Source organism: Ricinus communis, chromosome 5 (genome assembly GCF_019578655.1).
Source record: "Ricinus communis isolate WT05 ecotype wild-type chromosome 5, ASM1957865v1, whole genome shotgun sequence".
Classification (NCBI taxonomy): Eukaryota; Viridiplantae; Streptophyta; class Magnoliopsida; order Malpighiales; family Euphorbiaceae; genus Ricinus; species Ricinus communis.
In genome coordinates, this window is record NC_063260.1 from 13623002 (window position 1) to 13649477 (window position 26476).

At 31.9% G+C, this 26476-nt stretch overlaps 4 protein-coding genes and 1 non-coding gene across 8 annotated transcripts; 3 read left to right on the forward strand and 2 right to left on the reverse strand.

Moving 5' to 3' along the window:
* The first annotated feature begins 6145 nt into the window (after positions 1-6145).
* On the forward strand, positions 6146-10331 carry LOC8279091 (serine/threonine-protein kinase STY13). The gene is made up of 6 exons (XM_002521435.4): positions 6146-7058; positions 7387-7519; positions 7662-7857; positions 8803-8927; positions 9035-9193; positions 9697-10331. Exons 1-6 carry the CDS (start codon positions 6928-6930, stop codon positions 10012-10014), a joined length of 1062 nt encoding a protein of 353 aa, XP_002521481.1. The 5' UTR covers positions 6146-6927; the 3' UTR covers positions 10015-10331.
* Positions 10332-10582: 251 nt separating this feature from the next.
* On the reverse strand, positions 10583-10654 carry TRNAD-GUC. The gene has a single exon. It is a non-coding gene; the product is annotated as a tRNA-Asp (tRNA).
* Positions 10655-11343: 689 nt separating this feature from the next.
* On the forward strand, positions 11344-15573 carry LOC8279106 (SUPPRESSOR OF GAMMA RESPONSE 1). Of its 2 annotated transcripts, none has more exons than XM_015720697.3 (6): positions 11344-11868; positions 12624-12756; positions 12925-13111; positions 13543-14036; positions 14514-14834; positions 14936-15573. In XM_015720697.3, the coding sequence occupies exons 1-6, from the start codon at positions 11840-11842 to the stop codon at positions 14987-14989; spliced, it is 1218 nt and encodes a 405-aa protein (XP_015576183.1). In that variant the 5' UTR covers positions 11344-11839; the 3' UTR covers positions 14990-15573. The 2 variants fall into 2 exon arrangements, with proteins under 2 accessions (XP_015576183.1, XP_015576184.1); XM_015720698.3 differs by having other exon boundaries at positions 11346-11696.
* Positions 15574-16398: 825 nt separating this feature from the next.
* LOC8279093 (CRM-domain containing factor CFM9, mitochondrial) lies at positions 16399-20461 on the forward strand. The gene is made up of 4 exons (XM_002521437.4): positions 16399-16595; positions 16723-17014; positions 17964-18365; positions 18803-20461. Exons 1-4 carry the CDS (start codon positions 16522-16524, stop codon positions 20270-20272), a joined length of 2238 nt encoding a protein of 745 aa, XP_002521483.2. The 5' UTR covers positions 16399-16521; the 3' UTR covers positions 20273-20461.
* A 2378-nt stretch (positions 20462-22839) lies between these two features.
* Positions 22840-26095, reverse strand: LOC8279094. Of its 3 annotated transcripts, none has more exons than XM_002521438.4 (2): positions 25269-26095; positions 22840-24303 (listed from the first exon to the last, which is right to left on the reverse strand). In XM_002521438.4, the coding sequence occupies exons 1-2, from the start codon at positions 25329-25331 to the stop codon at positions 23203-23205; spliced, it is 1164 nt and encodes a 387-aa protein (XP_002521484.1). In that variant the 5' UTR covers positions 25332-26095; the 3' UTR covers positions 22840-23202. The 3 variants fall into 3 exon arrangements, with proteins under 3 accessions (XP_002521484.1, XP_015576154.1, XP_025013542.1); XM_015720668.3 differs by having other exon boundaries at positions 22840-24300; positions 25269-26094; XM_025157774.2 differs by having other exon boundaries at positions 22840-24287; positions 25269-26093.
* Positions 26096-26476: the final 381 nt, after the last annotated feature.

The following is a 26476-nucleotide window of genomic DNA, read 5'->3' on the forward strand; positions in this document are numbered from 1 at the left end:
ATGCATGTGATAATATCTATACTAGTTTTACATTTAAATAAAGTGGATTATAATTTGGGACGGAATAAAAAAAAAAAAAAAAAAGATAGAAATATTTGATAAAATTGGAAAATTTCAGAAACTGTTTTTAGGCTAAAAAGGTTCCAAGCCATGCGCGGCGATTTGAGTTTGGTGGTTCAATAAAATGGTTTGGTGGCCACCGTAGAACTTTCTAGTGGGACTCTACCTTCTTCACAATTTTATTTCTCACCGCCGACATCATATCAAGAATTTTAACCTACCACCTTTTCTTCCTCTTCTTCTTCTTCTTCTTCTATGTTGTTCTTTCTATGTAATTGAAATAAAATAAAATCATAAGAAAATTTTAAAATAATATAATCTTTCCCTTTCGAAAGCAATGAAGTAATTCTTCTTTTGACTCTTGATATCAAGAATTATAGGATTAGACTAATTTCTACTCATTTGAAACTCAAACTACAGATCAAGTCTTTATCAATTTTAAATTTGGAAAATGAATGAATTATCTTTAGTCAATAAAATACTTTTACTCGATATATAAAAATTCACTATAATAATATGTGACCATCAGCAGAAAAAGTTTAGCTAAGAACACAAGAAACTAATTCACTTAGCTCCAGCAAGGGTGTAGATTAAAGCCAGAACATACAGCTCCAGCAAACATTTGGGTTTGTAGGGGTGAAGATTGATCATCCCAAGAACACTCTGATCCAGCAAAACCCACATGCCATTATTATGGAAGAACAGACGTACAACAGAAACAAAAGGGAAAGAAACATGAAGTAAATGGGTGAAAAAGGAAAAGGGTATTGCCTCTACTCCCAAAAATACTGATAAGGATATCAATCCCTGTTCAGGTCAAACTCCACGTTGTACTTTTCTTTTTCATGCCATTGTTGCTTACATTTTAATTTTTCTAATTTACCCATCTATGATTAGTATCAAATCATTCTCAACAAATTATTAGATTACTTTTTATTTGTATTGTAAAACGTACATCGAAAAATTAAATTTTTAAGAGACTTTCTATTTCATTTTTGTTTTTAAAATGACTTAAAATTTATATTTTTTTCATCAAATTTAAAGAGGCTTTTAAATATATTTTATTATTTATTTCTATTTTTTTCACTCGTTTTGTTTTAAAAATAAAAATTAATTAAAAAGTAAAATAAAAATATTATTATTTACATATAAATTTTAAGACAAGTACAAATAACGAATTAATTATTTATAATTTAATAAAAAGTCACATATGAATACCATCGGAGATGCTTAAAAGATTATCCAAAGCATTTCTAATGGTTTTTCTTTTTAGAGCAACATTTCTATAACAAAAAATATTTAAAAAATTAAACATAAAAGTTAAAATATTTTATTTAAATTCAACGTACTTTTATATTTTATTTTTTCTCTCTAGATATGAATGTCTAATTTTTGTAAATGAAAATGTATAAAAGCTTACGGTGCATTTATTAAAATAAAACAGAAAATTTACCTCTTTAAAAGTGTTATTTCATATTTAAAAAATAAAGAGTTTATTGAAATTTTATTTTATAATTTTTTATAATAAAAATATAAATAGTGTCTTAAAAATGCTCTTAATAAAAGATAATTGTAATTTCTGTATTAATATCATGTGCAATAAAATGTAATGTGTGTGTTTGTGTAAGTATTAGGCAAAAGGGATCTTCCATGGCTCAAGTATTTGACCACTTCACATGAAATTGTCTTTTGTACTGTGTTGAGATATATAATGATTCTGCAACCAGCTTCTCGAATGATAATTAAACCGATCACTTGAAGCAAATCTCTGCGTTTGGACATGGGTTTTCGTCGTCCTCCTCATGAGCTATTTGATAGCTTAGGCGTTTTCAGATTCAGACTTATTCTTGATTAGTTGTGTTGTTTGCTTGGTCTCTTTATTGACAAAAAAGAAATTGTGATCCCAAACCCCTAAAGCCTCAGTAAATCTAGAAAATTAACCGCTTAAACTATGATCCTTTCATGGCAATAAATATAAAAAGGTTAACTGTGCTAGTGCTAGGGCCAATGTGAGGCTAATGAAGTGGAAGATTTTACTCTATTCATTTATATCCTTATGTATTTGGAGAAACTTTTTAGAAGAATATTTAAAAAAATATTTTTATTTTTATTATATTTATAATTTTTTTTATTTTTTATTTTTATTTTTATAGTGTTGAAATATTAAAAATATAATCTTGTAATTTTTTATTTTTTTAATTATTTTTAGATAAACAATCGAAAAACAGCAGAAAACAATAAAAATAGCCACACCATAAATTTTTAAAAATAAAAGAATTATATCTTTTAATAAATAAGTTTATACAATAAAGATATAATTTTTATTAATTTTAGATTTTTTAAAAAAAGTTAAATTTTTATATAGCTGTGATGTATATTTCATAATAGATAAAATAATAATACATATATATAAATATTTTATATTTTAATATTAAATAATTAATATATATTTTATTATTTAAAATTAATAAGTATATATATCGATTATCTATTATAATATATAAATAAAAAACATAAAAACTAAACACAAACTTTTTCATTCAATTAAATATTTTACTTATAATATATCTAAAGGATATACGGATGTGTATTCTATTATTATATATAAATATATAAAATAGAGAAAAGTGTAAAGATCTTCGCCCACCAATAAAACAAATGTAGCCATCTTATCATGCCACGTCAGCTACCCAAGGCTAAACAAATCAGTCCAATTCATAAGCAAATTACCATAAAATCCTTAAGTTTGGTCCAGGAAGTGACGTGTCACCATCATGTTTTGTCTTTACATTTGACTGGCTCAAAGGTAAAAGGTGTCGGTGAAGTTGAGAGTCAAACTTTTAAATAGAACGCAAAATTAAGGTGTGCTATAGTCAACGCTGTGGTATAAGGTGGTAATATTTTCACCGCATTATTTATTAAAAAATAACAAAAACAAGATAAATTATTATCAAATCCAATTTCTTTTAAAATGATTATATTTTGAATTCTATAATCTTACCATGAAAAAGAAAACAAATTATTTTGTTGGAAGGGTTGTGTGGTAACTAAGGATAAAGATAGAAAGTAATTCATGATGAAAAATCTATTTTATCAGAGAAATATATATTGATATTTTTTTATTATTATAAATAATATAACATGTGCTAATTTAAAATATTTAAGATTGTATATAAATATTTTTTTTGTTTGATCAGTTTCTATTCTTCTATTAGAATAAAAGTAGACTTTTTTATTTTTTTATTTTTCTTATTTAGAAAAATAATTATGTAATAAATTAATAAATCAACCAATAACTATTCTAAAATAAATAGCACTATTGGATACTTTTATAGACATTATTAATCATATTTAATATATTTTTATTTAATCACTATTCCATCTATCCTATCAGAAAATCCACTTTAATTCATAAACTAAGAACTGTAAGTTTGCTAATTAATCTATATATATAAATTAATTAATTAATTAATTATAATTATATAATATTTTAAATTTAAAATATAATATTTTAAATAATATCTTTAATATTATATTTAATAGTAAATTAATTTTTAATTACATGATAATTTTTTTTACTTTTAAAAATTTAACAATATCTTGATATATTAATTTATATAATATTAATTTCTATATTATTATATTAATAAAATTTAAATATTAAATATTTTATGTTTTATATTTAAAATAATAATAATGATGATAATATTATTAGTATTATTAATTTAATTATTACTCCTGAAAATACTTTTAATAAACTTAAAGTATAAAGTGAAGATAAAAAAGACTATAAATAGGACCGAGAGAGTATTAAATATTTTAAGATATTTTTATGCTCTTTTAATCAATAGAAATTCTGTTTTTTTTTTTTTAAAAAAAAAAAATTAGAATTGAAGAAGCGAATTGTTCTCTGGAAAAATAAAATTGAAATGACAGGAGAAATAGTATCTATCGTTATCAACCGATTTAATCTCGTGGGGCGAACAATGACTTTTTATTAAGCACAATTTGAAACAATAATTATTTCAGCATTTAATAGAAAATTTGCAGATAAAATTAGCATTTTCAGTTAACATCAAAATTTAAGTGCAATTTGCTTTAATAAATTGTTTTTATTTTTATTTTTTGGGTCAATAACTCAAGAGATTTCATTTATCTTCAAAATAATTATTTGATTATTGGTATTAATAATGAATAACAATAATAATGATAGTAACTTAAAAGAAGATGAAGAGGTTGCAGTCCAACTACCATTATTCATTGAATCCATTAATTTTTGGAATCTATGAAGAGACAGCAAAATAAATAATTGATAATGATCAAATTAAGGATCAAGAATAGAAAATCAATCACACCATTGCAAAGCATGTGTATCTAATCTAAGAACCAATAAAGGACAACACTAAGTGCAAATGACAAGAATTAGTTAAGGCGAAACCCACATAGAGAAGTAAAGGGACAAACAAACAAAGCCCCACTCTCATGTCCTATTTGCACACTCCATTCTCCTTAATGCCTTAGTATGGTCTAATTTGATTGCTTAATTTATTGTTCTAAACTTTCCTCTTATCTTATAAAATCCTTTTAAGTTTAATAAATAAAATGAGTTTTTTTTTTTTTTGGACTTTACACGTAATATTTTAACCGCATGATTAAATGTATACTGTTTTTTTTTTTCATTTGACTAGGAGTATGTACTGAATTAAAAAGATAAAAAATTTGGATGAAATTGAAAAATAAGAACGTATTTAATAATAATTTTAGAAAATTAAAATATTAGAAGTATATATATTTCTAAAACCTAAAATTTGTTGGATATATATATTTAATTTTTGACGCATAAATTTTTTATTTTGATGTGTGTATTTATTTTTGACACATTGTATTCAAGTTTATATGTAATTTTATTATTTTTTATTAATTTATTGATTCATAAGTTACAATCTAATTAAACACTGATGTTAATTCTAAAAAATAGCATAATAATTATTTTTTAATATTATATTAACTAATAAATAGATATCTAATCAGATAATAATATTATAACATATTAATTATATTTTAATATTATATTAAATAATAAATTAATTTTATAATTAGATAATAATTCTAGTATAGGAAATAACATTTGAAATTATACTTTTAATATTATATTCAATAATAAATTAAGTTTTTAATCATATAGTAAATTTTTAAAATTTTAAAAATAGTAACATCACATTGATATGTTAATTTATACAAAATTAAGAATAATTAATAAATAATTTTTATATTATTATATTAATAAAATTTTAAAAATAAACACATCTAAAAATAGTTAGTTTATTTTTTATTTTTTAAATTTTATAAGTTAATATTAAATATTAAAAATTTTATTAAATTGTATCTATCAACTTAATTTTATAATTAAAATAATAATAGCCGTACAACTCACGACTTTAATACTCATTTATAATTTTGTTAAGCTTATACAAATAAATACATTTATATTAATTTTATAGATAATAGACTTTTTTTTTATATAGTTTGGATGATTTTTATATGTGGTTATATATATGAATTTTGAAGCATTATAGTTTATGATAACGTAGTTCTTTTTTAATATTTTTATTAAAATACAATTCTATGATAAATTTATATAAAATATATTAATATATAATATTTTATATATTAAAATATAATTTTTAAAAAAAATAATTTAAATTTTATAATTTTTATTAAATAATCACATTTATGTAAGAATTCACCGGCCATATAAATACAGAATTTTCTTCTCGAACGTTTTTTAGGTGGGAACATTTTATTCGGACATGTATATGTCCAATTCTCCGACTTGATAATGTAAACTTTCGGTAAAAATTAGAGAACTGAAAACTTGAGGTAGGCTTAAAATATAAAAATCACCGAAAAGGATTTTTGAGCTATGTACGTTAATGCGGGATTGACTGTTCAGAAGAAGCAAAGCCGAACCATTCCAAACGCGAAGAAGTGATAATTTTCCAATTTACATCATAATATTCTATCTAAATTCTGAATTCTAGCACCAGCCATAGTAAGCAAACGAAAGACAAATCATGCATCAATCTCTTTCTTTTTCTCTTCTATGACACCTATCTTTTCTCTCTATCTGTGACTCTCTCTATTTTTTTATTGCTCTTTTTTCTTTTCTTTCTTTCTGTAGAAAACAAAATATAATAAAAGCCCACTACTGTTCTCTGACAATGACTTGCATCCTGCCGCGGCTTCTTTATCTATCCATCTATCTACCAGCAGATCAAAGAAAATAGAGAAAACTGAGCTTTCCCATACGCGTTATAGCAAGAAAAGAGCTTCTAAATAAAATAAAATTTTAAAAGAATTCTAATCTCTCTGTCAAATCTTTTATCTGGGTTTGTTTTCTTTTAGCCTTTTCTTTCATCTTTCATTGATATATACTGTCTACGTTCTTCACTTCCCTGTAAATTTTTATCCATTACTCTGTTTCTTGACAGGACTTTGTTGGGTTTTCCTTTTCTTTTCTTTTCTTTGGTGATTCTCCCAGTCTTTTATTTTCTTTATTTTTTAGTTGTTGTTTCTGTTGCTTATCCTTCTCTAAGATATATGTGGGATTTTATTCTTTGCTTCCTAAACAAAGGCAAATATTGATCTTTTTGGATCTACAGGCTTGATTTTAGGTACAATGTATGGGGTGTGTTTATCCATAGTATTTATTATTTCTTAACTTGACTGAGCTGAGCTTTAACTTTTGTTTTTAGTTTACTACAAAGGGCTTTGATTCTTCTTCTTCTTCTTCTTCTTTTCTTTTTCTTCTTCAAGTCAATAGATGGCAGTTCATTAGGTGATGATTTAGAGTTCTGAGATTAAAAAATGGGATCTACTGATAATGGGTTTTATTCTGGAGAATTTAATTTGGATGCTAAGTGGTTGATTGATCCTAAACTTCTCCTTGTTGGTCCAAAGATTGGAGAAGGTGCTCATGCCAAAGTATATGAAGGAAAGTAAGTCAAACTTCTTTTGGGTTCCTTACTTTTTCATTTCTGGATTGTAATTCTTGAGCTTTGATTATTCACTTTTATAACACACTTCTCTCAGATTTATAAAACTGTACCCTTCTTTGTATTTTCTTTTTGTTCCCATTTTCTCTTTTTCTTTGTCAATTTATAGAAAACATTGCTTAGATTTCAATTTTTTCACCTCAAAAAAAAAAAAAAAAAAGGCTTGATGATTTAATCATACTTGTTCTTGTTAAGAGTATCTGATAAATTGTGGCTTTTAGTTATCTCATCTGGTACTTCATAGGTTCTTTTATTATTAATTTTTAAATAGGTATAAGAATCGAATTGTTGCCATCAAAGTTGTTCATAGAGGAGAAACTCCAGAAGAAATTGCCAAGAGAGAAGCACGATTTGCAAGAGAGGTTGCAATGTTATCTAGAGTTCAACACAAAAATCTAGTGAAGGTTGTTTTACTAGCCTATAAGAAATAACTTTCAATTGCAAAAAATCTTTATGCCTTTATACTCTATTTGATATTGAATATTCTTTTATTTTAGTGAGTGAAGCGATCATATACACAATAACGCCGTTGTTGTTTGTTACCAGTTTATTGGCGCTTGCAAGGAACCTGTCATGGTGATAGTAACTGAGCTTCTGTTAGGTGGGACATTGCGTAAATACCTGCTGAACTTGCGACCAAGAAGCCTAGAACTGCATGTGGCAATCGGGTTTGCACTTGATATTGCTCGTGCTATGGAATGCTTGCACTCCCATGGGATCATTCATCGCGACCTAAAACCTGGTATGATAAAAGTCACAATTTATGGTCATTGGACTCTTTAAGTTTATTAAGTTGGAACGAGTGCACTTGTTCAAAGTTTTGTAAGACCAACTTAACAGTCCAACTACAGTTTGGTGGACATTGGTTCTATATGGAATTCGAGATTCTAGGATCCTAATGTTGCACTGGCTTATAGCATAGAAAAACTGGAGTATCACCTAACCAGGGCTTGTTCAAAGACTATTCTTTAATTTTGCTTTCTATAAGCTGTACAGAAATGTGTGCATTGTATACTTTTGTCCTATACCATAATTATATTGTTAAGAAAAATGTTCTGACATTCATCCTTTCTAATAACTGTCATTCAAAAAGTCAACTCTTGTGACTTTCCACTCATGTACAATTTTTGTTGTCTCCTTCTCACATCCAAATAGCTTTTTAATGATTGGGCTGACAGATGACATAATTTACAGCACCTGTTTCTTTTATTAGTTTGTAGGTAAACATTTTGGTAATCTAGTTATAAGTTGTTTCTGCTATGATTATTTCCAGTAAGAGGCATACTGGAAGGCATTATACAGATATTGACTCTCGGAAATTTAATCTTTTCTAAAAATGCTGCCGTAAACTAGGTGGAGTGGAGGAAAATGATCCATAGAACCAAGTAGCTTAGGATTAAAACTTAGTTTGTTAAGTAATTTACAATATCAGTCATTGTCAATTGGTAATCTAATTGTGATAGGTGATCAAAATTGTTGGAATTTCTTAAAGTGGTCTCTTCTGTGTGATGTAGATATGATTTTGGAGAGGGCTGGAATATTTGAGTTAAAAATTGTAACTTTCTTTGTTGCTTAAAAACTGTTAGGCAGCTAGACAGTTATACTGTGGAAATATGTGTAGGTACTTTTCGTTGGAATTAAGTAGTAAGCACAATCCTGACAAATTCCTTTCCTGCCCCTTTTACAGAGAACTTGATCTTGACTGCCGACCATAAAACAGTTAAACTTGCAGATTTTGGATTAGCCAGAGAAGAGTCATTAACTGAGATGATGACTGCTGAAACGGGAACATATCGTTGGATGGCTCCGGAGGTATTATATTTTATATTTGAGATGCTTCAGAATTAATCTTTTCCCTGTTTGGGCTGTGGATTGCTCCAGTTGAACATTGATTGTTGACCCTTGTAATTCCATGGCAGCTTTACAGCACTGTCACATTAAGGCATGGTGAGAAAAAGCATTACAATCACAAGGTGGATGCTTACAGCTTTGCAATTGTCTTGTGGGAGCTCATTCACAATAAATTGCCCTTTGAGGGCATGTCAAACTTACAGGCAGCATATGCAGCTGCTTTTAAGGTGAGCAATGTTGTTTTCACTATTATTACTCAAATGATTTTCTGAGAGTTTGGACAAAAGGAAGCAGTGGAGGCAGAGTCACATCATGGAGAACCTCCACATAGAGGTCTAACATATGTTGATCACCAACTTGGCACAATAGTTCAAGCTATTGTGTTCTGGCACTTACTGGAACTGTGTCCCTCGCTTGGTTTTATTTGAGACAAGGGCAGCAACTTTGGATATGCTTAAGGGCAAGTCTTTTGCTTCAAGTTGCTTTAGCATTGTAGTACATAGGATATCATGTTTTGGTTTCAAGGCTTAATATTCAAACATGAAAAAACTGCTTACTCACACTAATGTGCCTCGATTGAAAGGTTAGCCATCCGTAAGGATTTGCTTCATAGTAGTTCCATATGTAATGAGAGGACTTATCGCTTCTTAAGTCTTAATTTCTTTTAATATTAACTATGAAACTTAATAGCAAATTCAACTTCATGATTCAGCATTTTTACATGTTTCAGAATGTGAGACCCAGTGCAGATGACCTCCCAGAGGAAATGGCAATGATTGTGACCTCATGTTGGCAAGAGGATCCAAATGCTCGGCCGAATTTCACCCAGATAATACAGATGCTCCTGCGATTTCTTTCTACCATTTCACCGCCAGAGCCTGTCATCCCAGCTCGGATATTTACTTCTGAGAATGCTGTTTTGCCACCAGAGTCTCCAGGCACAAGCTCTTTAATGGCTGTGAGAGACGACTCAGGGGAAACCCCGAAGTCTAAGATGGAAGACAACAAACCAAGAGGTTTCTTTTTCTGTTTTAACCAGTGTTACTGATCCCTCCAAAGGCACAAAGTCGTCGGTGGAGGTAGTTTAGGCAAGGGTTTAATAAAACAATAGTCTGAAATATTAGGAAAATACGGCCTTTTATAAAAAAATGTCAATCCAGTTAGTTCAGTTGCAATAGAAAAGCTACCTTAGTATCTGATCAGATGTCTCCGTTAAACATTCCATACTAGTACCCACTTTACCTGGGTATCAGTATGTTCTGACTACGATACACAATGCAGTGGGGTTTTGCTGTGATGTACATCGCCATTAATGTTGTAAAATAAGGTCAAATCTAAAAAAGGGCCTTTTGATCCTGTCGATAATCATGGATTTTTAAGCATGTTAGAGTCACTGCTGACAATTTCTTCTTGCATTGATATGAGATGAGATGCATCTACTTGTGCTTTCATATAATTAGAGACCTGTTCATCACCAATGGATAGACCTCGCTCACTGCTGCAGCTCTAACTTGGGATTAGTTCAACTATATTTCTTCTACTGATTGTTTATTTGATTAGAATAATGCGCATAAAGTCAGATCGGATTAAAATAAATTGGAAAAAAAAAAAAAATTCGCCGTTGCCGGGGATCGAACCCGGGTCACCCGCGTGACAGGCGGGAATACTCACCACTATACTACAACGACTTCATATTATAGAATATTAAAGCACAAATGACTTCGTTAAAAGGCAGTGGTTTTTCCTTGTGTTTTTTTGGTTAATACCTATTACTTAATACTATTATTATCTTAAAATAAGATATTAACTTTTAATAATAAAATCATTTTATCAGATCAATTATCAAGATATTCTTAATAATATTTTTATTTTATTTTATTTCTAAGAGAATCAAAGTATATATTTATATATATATATACTAATTTATTTAACATGAGTTGAATATACTAAATTTTATAGTTAAAAATGAGTAAATATAAAATCATAAAAATTTAGAAATATTAATTTATAAAATAATAAAAATAATAAAATAAAAATAAAATTACTTATGGCTAATCTTAATTTTTTAATTTAAGAGATATATTTTTGTTAAGAAGTTCGTGTCTGTTTGTTTGACAACATTTCACTGTAAATGCTTATGCTAACATCATCAGAAACACATTCTTGACGACATTTCACTGTTTAAACACACACTCCTTTTTCAACTATAAACTTCCTTTTCTTTTCTTCTTTCCTTTCTTTTTCCTTACAGAAAGGAAATTAGAAAGAGAAGATCACTAGTTAATTAATTACAGTTTTTACAACGGTATATTATATATATATATATATATCATTAAATCTAAAGCTTGGGAACCAAGTCAGTTTTCCATTTATTTACACAAATAACACTTCCTACTCGTTTTCCAACGCCAACATTCTTCGGTATATCCTAGCTTCGTGTCCGAACCAATAGCCTCGCCGATGTCGGACCCACAAAATATTAGTTTCGCTTGCCTCGTTCGCAAAGATTCTTGACCACCGAATCTCAGGTTCGGAACAAGCGAAATTTTCCCGCTCATTGGGGACACGACAAGACAACAGACACTCTATTTCTCTCTCTCTTTCGAGTTCACTTGTTAGCTTAGCATAGTGGAGAAAAGGAAGAGTTTTTTTTCTTCTTATAAAGCTTAAAACGCACACTTCTTTCATTTGCTTCTCCTCTCTTTGTTTCTCTGTTTTAGACATGGCAAGGTAAGCTCAACGATCGTCTGGAAATTAGTTGCAAGATTATCGAAAACACATGACCGATTACTTCTTTATTTAAAGAAAATTATCGTTAGGTCATTTGAAATACTGGATGCTGAGAAGTCCACGAAAAGAATCCAACTTTTTTTATGATTGTTATTTTTATTCTGGTTTCTGGGTAATGCTCAGATAACTTGCATTTTTTGCTCCTTTTTTTTCCTTTCGTTTTTTTGGGTTTTTGGTTTTAATGCAAGGAAATGTATTTCTTGAAATGTAAAAGTTGGGTTATTGGCGTATGGTCTTGCTTCATTTATCGGGTTAGGATAGATTGCTGTTGATAGATGTCGCTTTCTTTTCGTTTTGGTTGGTTTTGAGAGTTACCTGATAAGGAAATTTGTAAAATGGGGGGGTGTTTCGGTGGTTTAGATTTTGAAGTTTGGATGATTACATATCCATAAAGGGAGTAGCATGTCGTTTTCTTTAATCATTTAATGGGTCTAATCGTATTTTGTGATTCCTTCACTTGTTTCTGTTCTTTTAACCCCCAAATTCCTCCTTGTATCTGGTAATCATAATAAGATTTGGTAGGATAACGTGGTCTGTATTTTTTTCATGCAGAATAATTGTTCTGTAGTTGAGTCAATGGTTCTGCGGTGCCTTTTAATTGAACTAGAGTTGGGGATGCAGATTCTTTCTTCTATATCGGATTTCTAGCTTTTTGTAATGATCAGTATAAATTTTAACGTAATTCATCTCGAAAATGTACTTGCTTCAGTACCTGATGATTGTTATACAGAGAATCAATTTCTGTGCTGAATATACTTAAAGACGAAAAATTGCAGGGTTTTGCAGTGAAATGTCTCATTTTTTTCTGGGTGAAATTTTAGGCTTGTTCTGCTGTGAGATTAAGTTTAGAGTATGTTTCTGCTGCAGGGCTTGGCTTATCGATAGTAAAACAATTGCAAGTAAAGTGAAAAACCCCACTCGAACTTCTGCTTATCAAATTAAAGACTGTGGAGCTAATCGTGATTGCCCAAATTGCCATCATCGCATAGACAACAGTGATGTACGTTGCTAACCATGAGCTTCTAAGAGCTGCATTCCTCAGTTTTTAAGTTTTCAACATTGCAAAATAGTTACGGCATTGCATCATGCAACTCTGCCTCCTCTTAGATTTTTATGGTGCATCTCGTTGCTCTAAGTAATGTCTTATATTGGAGTTTCTCCTGTTCAGGTTTCTCATGACTGGCCTGGTCTGCCTGCTGGTGTTAAGTTCGATCCGTCTGATGCTGAGCTCCTAGAGCATTTAGCAGCAAAATGTGGTATTGGAAACTCAAAATCACATGCATTCATTGATGAATTCATTCCAACTCTGCTCGAGGACAAAGGAATTTGCTATACCCACCCAGAAAATCTTCCTGGTAAGGAGCTTCCAGTTCTTAAATTTGTAATTGATTCTTCCCAAATGGCAAACCTGGATCATTAATTTATATTTCTTTTCACTGCTGTTTTGCAAACTGGAAGCATTAACGACATAAGATTACTATCTGAAGAACATAAAGTAACTTTTGCATTTAGGTGTATGTTCAATGCTTTTATGATATTGCAAAAAATTTGGTCATTATTAGTTAATGCTCTGTCGATTTATCATGATACTTTTCCTACTGGTTGAGCTTCATGTACCATGTGAGCTGCTCTGCACAAGTCATTCATCTTTCATATTCCTTGCTTAGTTGCTTTGCTTAAACTCAAATTCATGCTGAACTTCTTTGGATAGCAGATTTAATTGGAAGAATTCTCCTGAAGGTTTGATATGTCAAATTGTTATTCTAAATTTCTTATTTGCTTTCAGGTGCTAAGATAGATGGAAGCAGCGTCCATTTTTTTCATAGAACAATTAATGCTTATGCTACCGGTCAAAGGAAGCGCCGCAAAGTCCACAATGAACATGGTTCAAATGAGGAGCATGTTCGCTGGCACAAAACTGGCAAAACTAAACCTGTGATGGAAAATGGAATTCAGAAGGGGTGTAAGAAAATCATGGTTCTCTATAAAAGTTCAAAGAAGGGAACCAAGCCTGACAAATCTAATTGGGTAATGCATCAGTACCATTTAGGTACTGATGAAGATGAAAAGGAAGGGGAATATGTAGTTTCTAAAATTTTCTACCAACAGCATAAGCAAATCGACAGTAATGATGATGTTCCTATTGAAGATTGTGATGTCTTGGCACTGCAAACTAGTCCCAGAACTCCTAATCCAAATCCTCCCAATCCGCCACGACCAGGAAAATCCGGTGCATGTGATGATTCTGTTGATGATAATATATTACGGTCATGTGTTCAGGTAGGTAAAATTTAAAAAATTGAATGAAATGGTAAGAATTTCTTCTAGGTTAACTAAAATTTCGAACTCGAATTTTAAATATGAAGCTGCGTTAAACTCTTGAAGCATTGCTTTATCATCCACGAGGGCTCTACTCCATGTTCTAAATTACTAAGATTATTAAATCAAAATCAAATAGATAAAATCATATTTTGTCTACACGTGATAAATTAAGTATATTTAAAAAGTTGGTGAAGATTTATTACATTTATTTTTCTATGATAGAAATGGTCAGCCAATGATGTGTGATCTAGTACATTCATTATGTTCGTTCATCATTTGTTGCTGAACTTGATGAAATGTGATTTAAATTTGCAAGATAGATGTCATTTTAAATGCAAGAGGAAAGACTACTTGATTGTAATTTGTTTTATTATATTCTTTGGTGAACTTAATTCCGAGTTTTTTATTCTTCATTTTATTTTTTTTGCTTACTAGGGAGAAGAGAAGGTTAAAGGAGAATACGATGTGCCTGTACATGCAGTTCAGCCTGAGGATGATGTAGGATACCCAGAATGGTTAGCTGGAGAATCTCAGGCTGTAGAAAACACTGATTTCAGTGGCATCGATGATTCTCTCTTATGCACAGAAATTTTCAATTCTTCATCCCTGTTTTTCAATAGTTCAGGACTACATAATGTCTCATATACTGGTATTGCTCAAAGTACAAATCAAGTTACTGGGAATAATAATGCACCCTGTGGAATCGCTGAGCTTGAGAATTTGGAACTGGACACACCACCAGATTTCACACTTAGCGTAAGCCTCATCTGTAATTCAACCCCATTAGAGCTTCTTTACTCTAGAAGCCAATTATTATATGATAGTATATGATATTAACTTTCTGATATTTTCCACAGGATCTGCAGATTAGTTCTCAGGATAGTATCTTTAGTTGGATAGACCGACTATGAAGATATATCTATAACTGGGCAGAGTCTCCCAGTAAAAACATCTTACCACTTTAGTGCCATACCAATTTGCAGCTGAAGCTGTTTGGGCTCTCCAGCATTTTCTTCAGTGGCATATATAGAGTTGGCTTGATCGCTTTATCGGCGTAGGATTCGTTCTGTTTCTGGTTTACGGAGGTCATGGAAGTCTACTAAGCTCGAATTCGGAGGCTGTGGGGTTAATAACTGTGATTTATCTTTATACAAGATATCAATACTTGGAGGCTACTACTGTTATGTGGTAGAAATGGCCCAACTTGTTTTTATGCTCCAGCCTTAATCGTTATAATTAAGTGTTCTAAATCGTTGGTTGTTGTACTAAAACAGTATTAGCATTATGCGAGAGACCCAGATACATTTGTTACTTTCATGGCTGTTTAAAATACTTCTCAGGCATATGATGAAAAATCACGGAAGCAACAATTGAATCTTGGGCAACATCTCCAAACTGGTACAGCATTTCTTTAATGAAGACTTCGATATGGTGAAGTATTTAGATTGTGAGTTTACGTGAAATCTAAATGCAATTATGACTATGGCTTTGCTGAGATTGTTATCTTTCCCATCGCTGATTTCATTTGACAAGAGTCCTATGATTCCATTATTCTTAGTGGTGTCTCATGACAGGTTCCATTTCTGAATGAGCATTCAAAAACAAAGGTTACTAGTCAGTGTATGGTGTCTAACCCTTAATGGCCCACAACCATACACTTTTTTCATTTAATCATCCAATATAATTGAGTTTGAGTTCATGGTGTATGTTCAAATCTTCAAGCCATCTAATGCTGGCTAAAGATTTCACTATCTCTAACTTCTTGAATGAATGTTATTATTGACTATCTTTTCTTTGAGAAAAAAGCCATGATCTAATTAATTTGAGAAGGTTTTAATTCGCCTTATAGCTTTAATTAAGATTAACTTCTAAGATCTTAATCCTACTTTGATTTGTCGATTTTTCAATCATGTTTAATCTTACTGGTTAGATGTTGTTTACTATTTTGATGAGTTTTTAGATATCAAGTAATTCTCGCTCAGTTTTTTAACAATAAGGATTATCCATTAACATATTTATATTTCAATTCTCTTAAAAAAGTTAAATATCGGTCTAAAACGTTCTTTTGTCTAATTTCATGTAAGATTGCTTGGAAATCAGAATAGTAGAAGTAGTAAATTTTGCACTATTGTTACTGCCACATTAGATTCTTCATGAAATTTTAATCAAAATTTGGTAATAAGGACTTTTAAGGTATAAAATAAAAGCAGAAGTTCCGGGAATTTTAAAGAGCAATTAAAGTGTAAGGATATTAATGGAAAACACACCCAGGTGCAGGGATCATTAATGAAATTCACCCACGAAAACATAAACCAGACTTAAACCAAAACCCAGCCCGAAAACCTAAAACCCTGAAACTCTCAGTTGAAGTGAAAATCAATAATGAAATAAAGTGAAGTAAACAGCAATTGAGAAGCAGAGAGAGAGAGAGAGAGAAAAGCAAATGTTTGCTGCAAGGAGATTTCATAGCCACTGCTTTAAAACACTCTCTTCTCTTCTCTTATCTAATCCCAACAGGTAATTAATGAAGTTTCAAACTTTACTTCTTTCTGTCTATCGCTGTCCTTCATCTCTTCTTTTTCTTGATTGGATTGTTTTATAGCAGAATTTGATAAGAAAGTGTTTTTCTTGAATTTTTTTACAGAAATGCTATGTTAGTTAAAGATGTTACTAGTACAAAGCTCGCTTGTATCAATCTTATGCAACAGAATGTCAGTTGTGAATATGGGTTTCCCTCATTTTTGCCATTGGATCATCCTTTCAATAATGGGTCATGCCGTGGGATGTCTACTTCAAAAGGGAGGAGTATGAGAAGTAAAGTAGAGAGAAGGATGCAAAAAGAGTCTGGTAAAACTCTTAGAGAGATACGGAGAGCAAAGAAATTGAAGAAGAAATTGATGACTGACGAGGAGAGACTTATTTACAATCTCAAAAGAGTATGTTCTCTTTTGCTTTTTTTATTTTATTTTATTTTATAATGATTGTCGAAGTGTTTCTTTATCAACAATGGATAAATTAATGTGCCTTCACTAGCAATGCCAATATTGTAGGTTTTTCTTTTAATTTTTAATTTAGTGTCTAAATCTGGAGTATGTGCTGTTGTGTGCTTAATCTAACTTTTATCTGTCTGCTGTCATTTGAAGATGCCATGCTCTGAAAGTTTATAGCAAGGTAGATATGAAATTGAATAAATTTTCCTGTTTAGGCACCCTCTTTGTCTTAGTTCATATGCAACCTAGCATTAGTTAGCTGGTCATAGGAATAGGAAAAAATAATATATATTTGCATAGCCTGAAGCTTTGCAAATGAAATTGATCTTTCTACTTGATATATGCGTTGTCACATAAAGTGGTTACTTATCAAAATTAAGTATTCATGCTTAGGTGTTATAATGCAGAGATGCCAATCTCCGCAAGTGAGCCTTATGTGGCCATTTAAATCCCAAGATCATAAATGCTGATGTGCTTTGATCTAGATTAAGCCAAGCTCTTAGCCAGAATTATGATGGATCATTGCAGAATACTTTATAAGAGAACTCTTAAATAAAATAGGAATGTGCTGCTCCTGAGTTCAATTTATATGAACAGTACAGTTTAAGCTAGGAGCTGCCTAATCTTTGGTCTTCTTGTATTGATCTATTCTTTATTAGTTTTTTTATGTTTTTATACTTTTATGATTGCTCTTGAAACTTCTTTTTCCTCATTATCTGCAATGGTGAAACTCAAGAAGAAACAGTTTAGTATCTGTATGATAACTTGTTATAAACGCGTGACCCTGAGTAGAGATTATACTGGTATTATATAGTTTCTTTGCTTTTTTAGCTTTACTCCATAGAGTTATGTGCTATTATTTGGTGAATCACTATATCCAGTGTAATCAATACAGGCTAAGAAGAAAGTTGCATTGCTACTACAAAAACTTAAGAAATATGAGTTGCCGGAGCTTCCACCCCCTCTGCATGATCCTGAGCTTTTCACGTCAGAGCAGCTTCAGGCATATAAGAAGATTGGCTTCAGAAATAGAAATTATGTTCCTGTTGGTGTTCGTGGAGTCTTTGGGGGTGTTGTCCAGAATATGCATCTTCACTGGAAGTTTCATGAGACTGTGCAAGTATGCTGTGACAACTTTCCCAAAGAGAAAATAAAGGAAATGGCCACCATGCTAGCAAGACTGAGTGGGGGCATTGTAATTAACATTCATAATGTGAAAACAATTATCATGTTCCGAGGAAGAAACTACCGTCAACCAAAAAATTTGATACCCATTAACACCCTCACAAAAAGGAAGGTGGGCAATCATATTTTATTTCCTTTGATATATTTTAGTCTCTTCTTTTAGTTTATTTCACGAAGTGTAAGATTACACTTTATATAATGCTATCTCATTGTATCGATGATGTAGCAACTTTTGTTTATATATTGTTTCTGCCCACATCTGGATCTGGAACTGCTCAAAACTGAGATGTGCTAGGTAAAATAAAGAGTCAAGAAAAGAAAATTTATAAGTTTGAAACTGTGAATATCCCTAAGTCAGATGGGCTGAGATTGAGACTCTGATAAGTTGCTTGTGGCTATGATACATATCCTGTTTACCATATTCAGGATTTTATTTGTTCATGGACACTTAGTTTAAATGTAGGCTTATCTGTAATAGAAGAAGCACATTTTTCTTAATGTAAAGCCATTGCATCATGTAGATTATGACATGGTTATCATTATTTGCAGGCATTATTTAAAGCCAGATTTGAGCAAGCTCTTGAATCTCAGAAGTTAAATATTAAGAAAATAGAACAGCAGCTCCGAAGAATGGGTGTAAACCCTGAGGATCCAGTTGCCATGGCTAGTATCCAGAGAGTGGCTTCCACATTTTTCAATGCTATTGACAAGAAGGAAGGAAGTCCTTATGTCTTCCAAGGGGACAAACAGCCAGTAGCACAGCCCATTGATGACATGGAACATCCAGAACCTGCTGCTGATAGTGACCAGGAGGAGCTGGACAGGTTTATAGCTGAAATAGAGGATGCAGCAGATAAAGAGTGGGCTGCAGAAGAAGCTGCAGAGCAAGAAGAATTTGGCAAGATTAGGTATTGGAACAAAGAAGATTTTGGTGGAAGGGTTAGAAGATCAGAAATGCACAGAAGTGCAGCTTCTGAAGGAGAGGAAAGAGGAGCAGGGCGCTGGAAAGATGCACATGACAGGCGGAGGAATGATGATCGAGATGATGATAATGATGATGGGCAATGGGATTCTGATGATGTTGAGATTTCTAATGATCTTGAGAGTGAAACTGATGATTCTGATGAAGTTCTTGGTGTTGAAAATAGATCTAGAGGTGTACATACGAAGCAGAATGGGGTGGGCAGGGACTATAATACTAAGGGTTTCAGAAGAAATGCAGAAGCCAAATTTCAAAGGGAGGTGGTTAAAGAAGATTCGAAATCAGAGTATATGTTGAGCGATCTTGACAGTGCAGCTTCTGATGGAGAGGAAAGAGGAGCAAGGCGCTGGAAAGATGCACATAACAGGCGGAGGAATGATGATCAAGATGATGATGGGCAATGGGATTCTGATGATGTTGAGATTTATAATGATCTTGAGAGTGAAACTGATGATTCTGATGAAGTTCTTGGTGTTCAAAATAGATCTAGAGGTGTACATAGGAAGCAGAATGGGGTGGGCAGGGACTATAATACTAAGGGTTTCAGAACAAATGCAGAAGCTAAATTTCAAAGGGAGGTGGTTAAAGAAGATTCGAAATCAGAGCATATGTTGAGCGATCTTGACAGTGCAATGTGGGAGTCAAATTCTGAGGAAGAAGAATCAAGAGCAGAGGCAAGTCACAGTTTCAGCACCGAGGGACATAAATTAGAAAAAATGTCGAGTTACCTAGACAATCAAACGTGGGAATCAAATCCTGAGCAAGAATATGACGTGAGAGCAGCAAATGCTGAAGATCCCTCGAGAAGAAAGACAACTCGAGATGATCTTGGGTCAGAAAATGTGTTTAATGAATCTGAAGTTGCAGTATGCGAATCAGACATTGACGAAGATTTTGGAGCAGGCGGGAAAGAGGAATATGATTATGGAGCTGGAGGGGAAACTGAAGATTACCGCAAGAAGCAATACGAGATGCACCAAGTATACCAAAAAAAGAAGACACCAAAGAAGATAGATGAGGATTGGGATAGCGATTAACTTGGTATTTTTAGTTGAGCTTCATTCTTTCCAAGCCAATTATTTCATTTTCAATTACTATAAGCAGAATCTGTGTTAATTGTGAGATTGGTTAAGAAAAAATTGCATACTTTACTTGCGCTCCTGTGGGATGAACTCAACACATAACTTGAAGCAGTCTGTAAAAAAAAAAAAAAACACAATTTTGCTTATAAACATTCATTTGAAAATCAATATCTTTTGTCCCAAGCCCGCCACCTCTGGTTGAGCCTGGAATGCCCTTACTATGTATTTGGACTTGAATGGTGGGCCGCTTGCCTCTGGTATGGTTATCATTTTCAGGCATAGGACATGAGAAACTCCATCGCCATCAATGTCCACTCCCTGGCCCTCTAATAGAATAAAAAATCTAGACTTCCCTTCCATAGTATACTAGCTTCTTTTTTCTAGTAATTACATAATAAATTTTGTATTATAAGAAATTTGGTTCTGCTAAACTATTTTTTTATTTCAAACTAAATTGAACCAGGTTTAAAAGGTAACTGAAACAAATCGAACCGGTCAACTTCCTTTTTGTTATTTTATTTTTTATTTTAGTTTTGCTCATCTCTACATTGTTTGTTAACTATTTAAATGTGCTTATTAAAAAAGTTATTTAAAGAGACTGAAAAATGAAGATGTTCAAAGCGAAATTGTAGAGGCTAAAGTATATTTTCCATGTTAAAATAACAAAATAATTGAAGTGGGACTAAAATGAAAATAAAGGATAATGTTGTTTGATTTCCAAAATAGAGAAATGGGAAGTGTAATTCTTGTCAAAAAAACCAAACAACTTCTCAGATTGCAAGTGTAAAAGTCCTAACTTGATGTCATAAGTGGATTTATTGAACATCTTTTAGTTTCAGCTTTAAATAAAAAATATTTCTTAATGTGGAAATACATAGGCTTAATATAATACACAAAAAGGTGAGCTATGATATCACCGATTCAAAAGTCAATTGAAAAAGTAATAGAAGAAGAGTTTTACTGATTCATAGTCGAGGGGTGGAATGGAATTGAATAAAGGTATTAGGCATGGATTTTGATTTGAACAGGCAAAATTATGAGGCATTATCTTGTCACCTTTTTGGGTATATATGGTGGGAATAAGGTAGAGCAGACTTTTCAAAGGCAGTTAAGAAGAAACAACCAGTAATCTCACTTTAAGTTCAGCTAACTCATACATAAGTACACCTTAAAAGAATTTTATTCTTGATTATTTGGCTCTTAATGGTGCAGTAAATAGCTGACCTAAGGGCTTCTTTATTTATAAAAAAAAGTGTTATGATTAGACAGGTTTACTTGTGGAAGAGGGTTTATCTGGGTATTGTTTTCAAAACAATAAGGTACATTCCTTGCATTTTATTTCTTATATGATATTTTAATTCATAAAAAAATGCCCTTGTTCTCTTTTCTTTCAGTGCATGCTTTGTTAGGACACCTCTTCCCTGCTGTATTGAGCTGTAACTTGGAAGTATAAAAAGAGCACGACAGCATAACCAACTACGATAAGGAAGGAAGACGTTTACAGATCTTAGCGGCTTCATTTATGGCATATGCTACGTGGATAATTTTCATATATAGAAACTTCCAGGTCCTGTTTAATGATGCTTCAGGAAACATCTGCAAGCCCCCTTTTCTAGCACAAGCATTATTTCATGAAAGTTTCTTTAGAAAAGCATGCAGACATCTCATTTTAATGGTGAGATCAGCGGCTACCAGTAATTTAGTAAGAAATCATTGCTTTTGTTTATGTATTGATTTTGGTAATCTTTTGAGCACCTGGCAATACATTGGCAACAAACAAATAGTCAAAACAGATAATTGAAATTTGCTGACAAATCAAATGGCAGTCAAGTGGGAATCTGCCATTATTATCCGTCCATATTCTTTTATGTACAAGTGAGTGGGCTGCCAAGCACCATGATTCATAATGGTCCTTAACATCAAAGTTACACAAAAAGGCACTTTCTAATTGATCAGCCTGAGAAAGAGTCATCTAACCCCCATTATTTTTCCCACAATGCTAGGACCAAAGAAGATCTGTTGCAAATTTTCAAGGCACCTCTCGCGATTCTCTTTGGAGTCTAATAATGATTTGTGGAAACAGTCAAACATTCACCTCCTTGTTAAATAGAAACTTACAAAACTGTACGAAAGAATTATGTACCCTGCTGGGCAAATACATAAACTTGCTTCCACAAAAGGGAAGCAAGGTGTCATCTTTTTCAGGACAGCTTCCTTGAATACCAAATACAAGAAAATTACAAAGTTCATGGATCCCAATAAATTATGTGTGTGGAGCATTTCAGAAAGTTGCTACAAGTAGAGGTCATACAATTAGTCCAAATTATAGGAAAATTAGATCTAGTTAGGGTTAATTCTATTCTCATTCAAGCAGAGAACAGACGGGAAGATAAAAGAAGAAAATATAAAAAGAGGAGGTATCAAATTTTAAGATATCAGGCATCTGAATTAACCAATATACCAACAGAAATCAAACAAAACAAAATAAACTAGTAAATGAACAAGAAGATACGACAAGTTAGTGAAAAGCCAAAATTCCCATCATAGAAAAAAACTGGGAAAATATCATTAATCATTTAAATTTTGGAGGTACGCCGTACCAACAAGAGGCAGGCATACATGCAAAGCTATACTCTAACAAGCTACCCCCCCCACCCCCCCAGCAAAAATTGGTTACCTCTAGAAAAAGGAACAAACTTTCATCCCAACATCTCTCTAAAAGAATGGCATGGATTTGTTGAACACAAGCTCTATGTCTACCTATACCAATGCCACTGCCACACCATTGCCATGGAGTGCCTGATACAGCTCTTTTCGGTGTGAAGCACAGCATGCATCTTCCAACATTTACAAATATGCCTCACTTTCCAAGAAATTTCAGCAATTCAGCCACGTTCTCGCTGACAGTTACCAGGCAAGAGATATCTGTACTTATCAGCATTATTCAGTAAATGTGAAGGAAGATGAACTGCTGAATAAGAATGAGGAATTGGACCCATCTTCCCTATGATCTCTTTGAATGTGTATTCTTCGGGAATCATATCAAATAGATCAGTACCTTTACAAATGACATCCTGAACTCTTTTTGGATTCAAGAAATGAGAAAACCTCACCCGATCATAATGGCTATAAGCTTTCATCTTAAATATAAAATCACTTATGTAGCGAAAGCAAAAGCTACAGTGCCAACCTGAATCTGACAAAAGATCGTCTGCTTGGCGATAATGTGCATATCTAGTTTTCCCTGCCACATACCTGTGAACTGAAGCACGCCAGCTCTTGCTATCCAGATAAAACTCAAAAGAGTACAAGTAATTTCTCAACTGAAGATGAAGAATAGATGGGATGTCATCACACCACCTCAAGAGATTAATTGTGTGAGCACTAGGAATCTCATCAACATCAGACATAATCAACAAATCATCATCTTCAATACCAGCTATTCTAATGAGCTGGTCCAGTGCTACTCTCTGATAAGCCTCTTCAACAAAGGGGTTTTCACCTTCCCTAAATCTCCCTCCAATTGTCCCATAAGTCAGACGAGGCTCTATAAATTTAAATTTGTCCCGGTTATGTGCAAAAACCAAAGATTTGGGTAGGCCAGTAAATGTTGAGTTTGATTCAAGGAGAACAAATTGTGTTATGTAAGGATATAATTCATTCCATCTAATGGTAAGAATATCTACTTCGTTGCTGAATAAAACAGCATCAAAAACCCGTCTCGGAGATTCACGAATTCCCCATCCATGAAGTCTGCAAAGAGATTCCATCGATACATTCTCATGATAGTAATGAGGAACTATATGAAAAGGCTTCGGAGGAGATTCCCATAATGGTCTCAGAAAGTAAGAGATCTTCTGGCCATGCAAATACAATCCAAATATTCCTAATGGAATAATTAGGAACAAGAATATATAAGTCTTGAAATCCAATCCTCGCAGGATACATTTCAGTCTTGACATGCTCAAAGCTGCACGAGAGGACTGCTGCCATTAAAAATTATAAATTTATTAAAAGTCTGAATTTAAATCAAGGCACTATATCATATGTACACATTATCACTCGGAAAAAATTAAACAATAAAACCTATATGCATTAAACCCAACTACTGGTTCAACTTGTGAAAAAGTAATCCTTTCACAGACAAAATAATCCATAGACTCGGAACATAACGAAAGCTAGAAAAAGTAAATGTTTAGGATGCACACACAAATCCAATAATCATGTCTGTTAAATCTTAAATTACATTCCAGTTCAAGATAAAGCTTCACAACAACTATACTTGTAAAATGAAAAGAATAAAACTAAAATCCTTGGAAGAAAAGATCAATATAGTTTATTGACATATAGAATCTGAAACTAGTACATTCCAGTGCTAATACAATATTAAAAGAGAAAATACATACATAGCACAAATAACCACTAACAAGCAATCTAACCACATGCCATGAATCCAGATAATCAATTTTCATACACATTCACATTATTCCCTGTTCGAATTAACCACACAAATCCAAATATTTCAAGGCTTAAACAATTTATTTCCAACATCTGCAAACTAAAATAACTACACATAACCACAAATTCCAAGCCATTATGAATTCACAGCCAAACCCTGCAACCCCGAGCTCAAACCACATAAACATATACATTGTCAGTTTATTACTTGAAAATCGAGTGAGAACTAAAAATCCCATAAAAGGAATTAATAGGAGAAAAGGCAAACAAAGGGGAAAATTTCTCTGATCAATTCAACTATTGAATCAAAATCAGCCAACTTCAACTTCAAAAATCAATTCTTTAAACTAATGAGAGACCAAAATACACAGTTCTCGTTTAAGAAAAAAAAAAAAAAAAGAAGAAAAAGCAGTAAACACCCATCATTCCAAAAACGAAAACAAAAACCAAACCAATATCGATTATTAATTATCAAATAAAATCAAAACTTTACCTGGCCACAAACTTCTTCACATATATCATCAGTTTTCTTGGAACTATAATACCCGTCAGACATGTTTCTTAATCAAATTGTTGTTGATTTCTAAAACCCAGATCAAAAGAACACACACCTTGTTATCTCTCTATATATTTCTGCAACAACTATTGCTATAAATTTTGACGAGCAAAAAAAAAAACCTTTCTAAAACAGAAATTCCGAAAAATAAAAATAGGACATAAAGAACATCTCTGTTTCTCCTTCTCCCACAAATACAACAATAGCCGTTTAGTGGTTTTATGTTGTTTTCGCTCTTTCACCAGATAAATAAAAATAATAATATAAAAAATAACCTTCCGCCTTTCTGTATATTCTACACCACCATTATATAGACTGATTTTTAGAAACGTACACATTCACAAAAATTCATTTCCTCTCTCTATAAAATGATTTCTCCAACATCAATTCCCTCAAAAGAAAGAAAAAATCATGTTGTAATTGTATTATCACCGTCTGATCGTCATAATATTTTGAAAACTTCTAATCTAACGGTTGTGGATTCCGAAATCCGGAGTTTACTATGTGAGTGGATTTATTGTAATAAACTGGCTCCAACAAGGATTGTGCTGATCTGGCATTTATAGGCAGTTATTTCGCATATTATAAGGAGCCGGTTTTTTTGCTTGTTTTTAAATTTTCTTTTTTCTTTTCGAAATTAAACTTTTTATCCTAAAATAAATTGGATTTATATTTTTGTAATCTTATCTAGTTTATTATTATTCCTAATGTGCCCTCGAGTCCTACTTGATTAAGGTTTCTAAATAAGGGTAGCTTGGTAGATTCGGATATGGATTTGAATTAAGACAAATATTTTTTATATTATATTCTCATATTGTCTTTAAATTTTGAAAAAAAAAAGATATAAAAAATCAAAAAGAAAAAGAAATAAAACATTTTGTTTGTTTGTTTTGTTGATTGGGAAAGTGATAAAGATTTTCTTCTGTTGAATCCAAAGTTAATTACATTTTTTATGTTTATGATTTTGTTAAACTGAAAATATTAAAGGGTTAAAATTTGGTAGGAAAATCTTTTGGGATTATGAGAAAAAGGTTAATAGCTTTTTGGGGTTTGTATTAGGTATTTAGGTGAGTTCAATTTGTTTTTCAATTAGGAAAGAGACCTAACTTTTCTTTAATTTTGATTAAGAAATGGAAAGAATATAC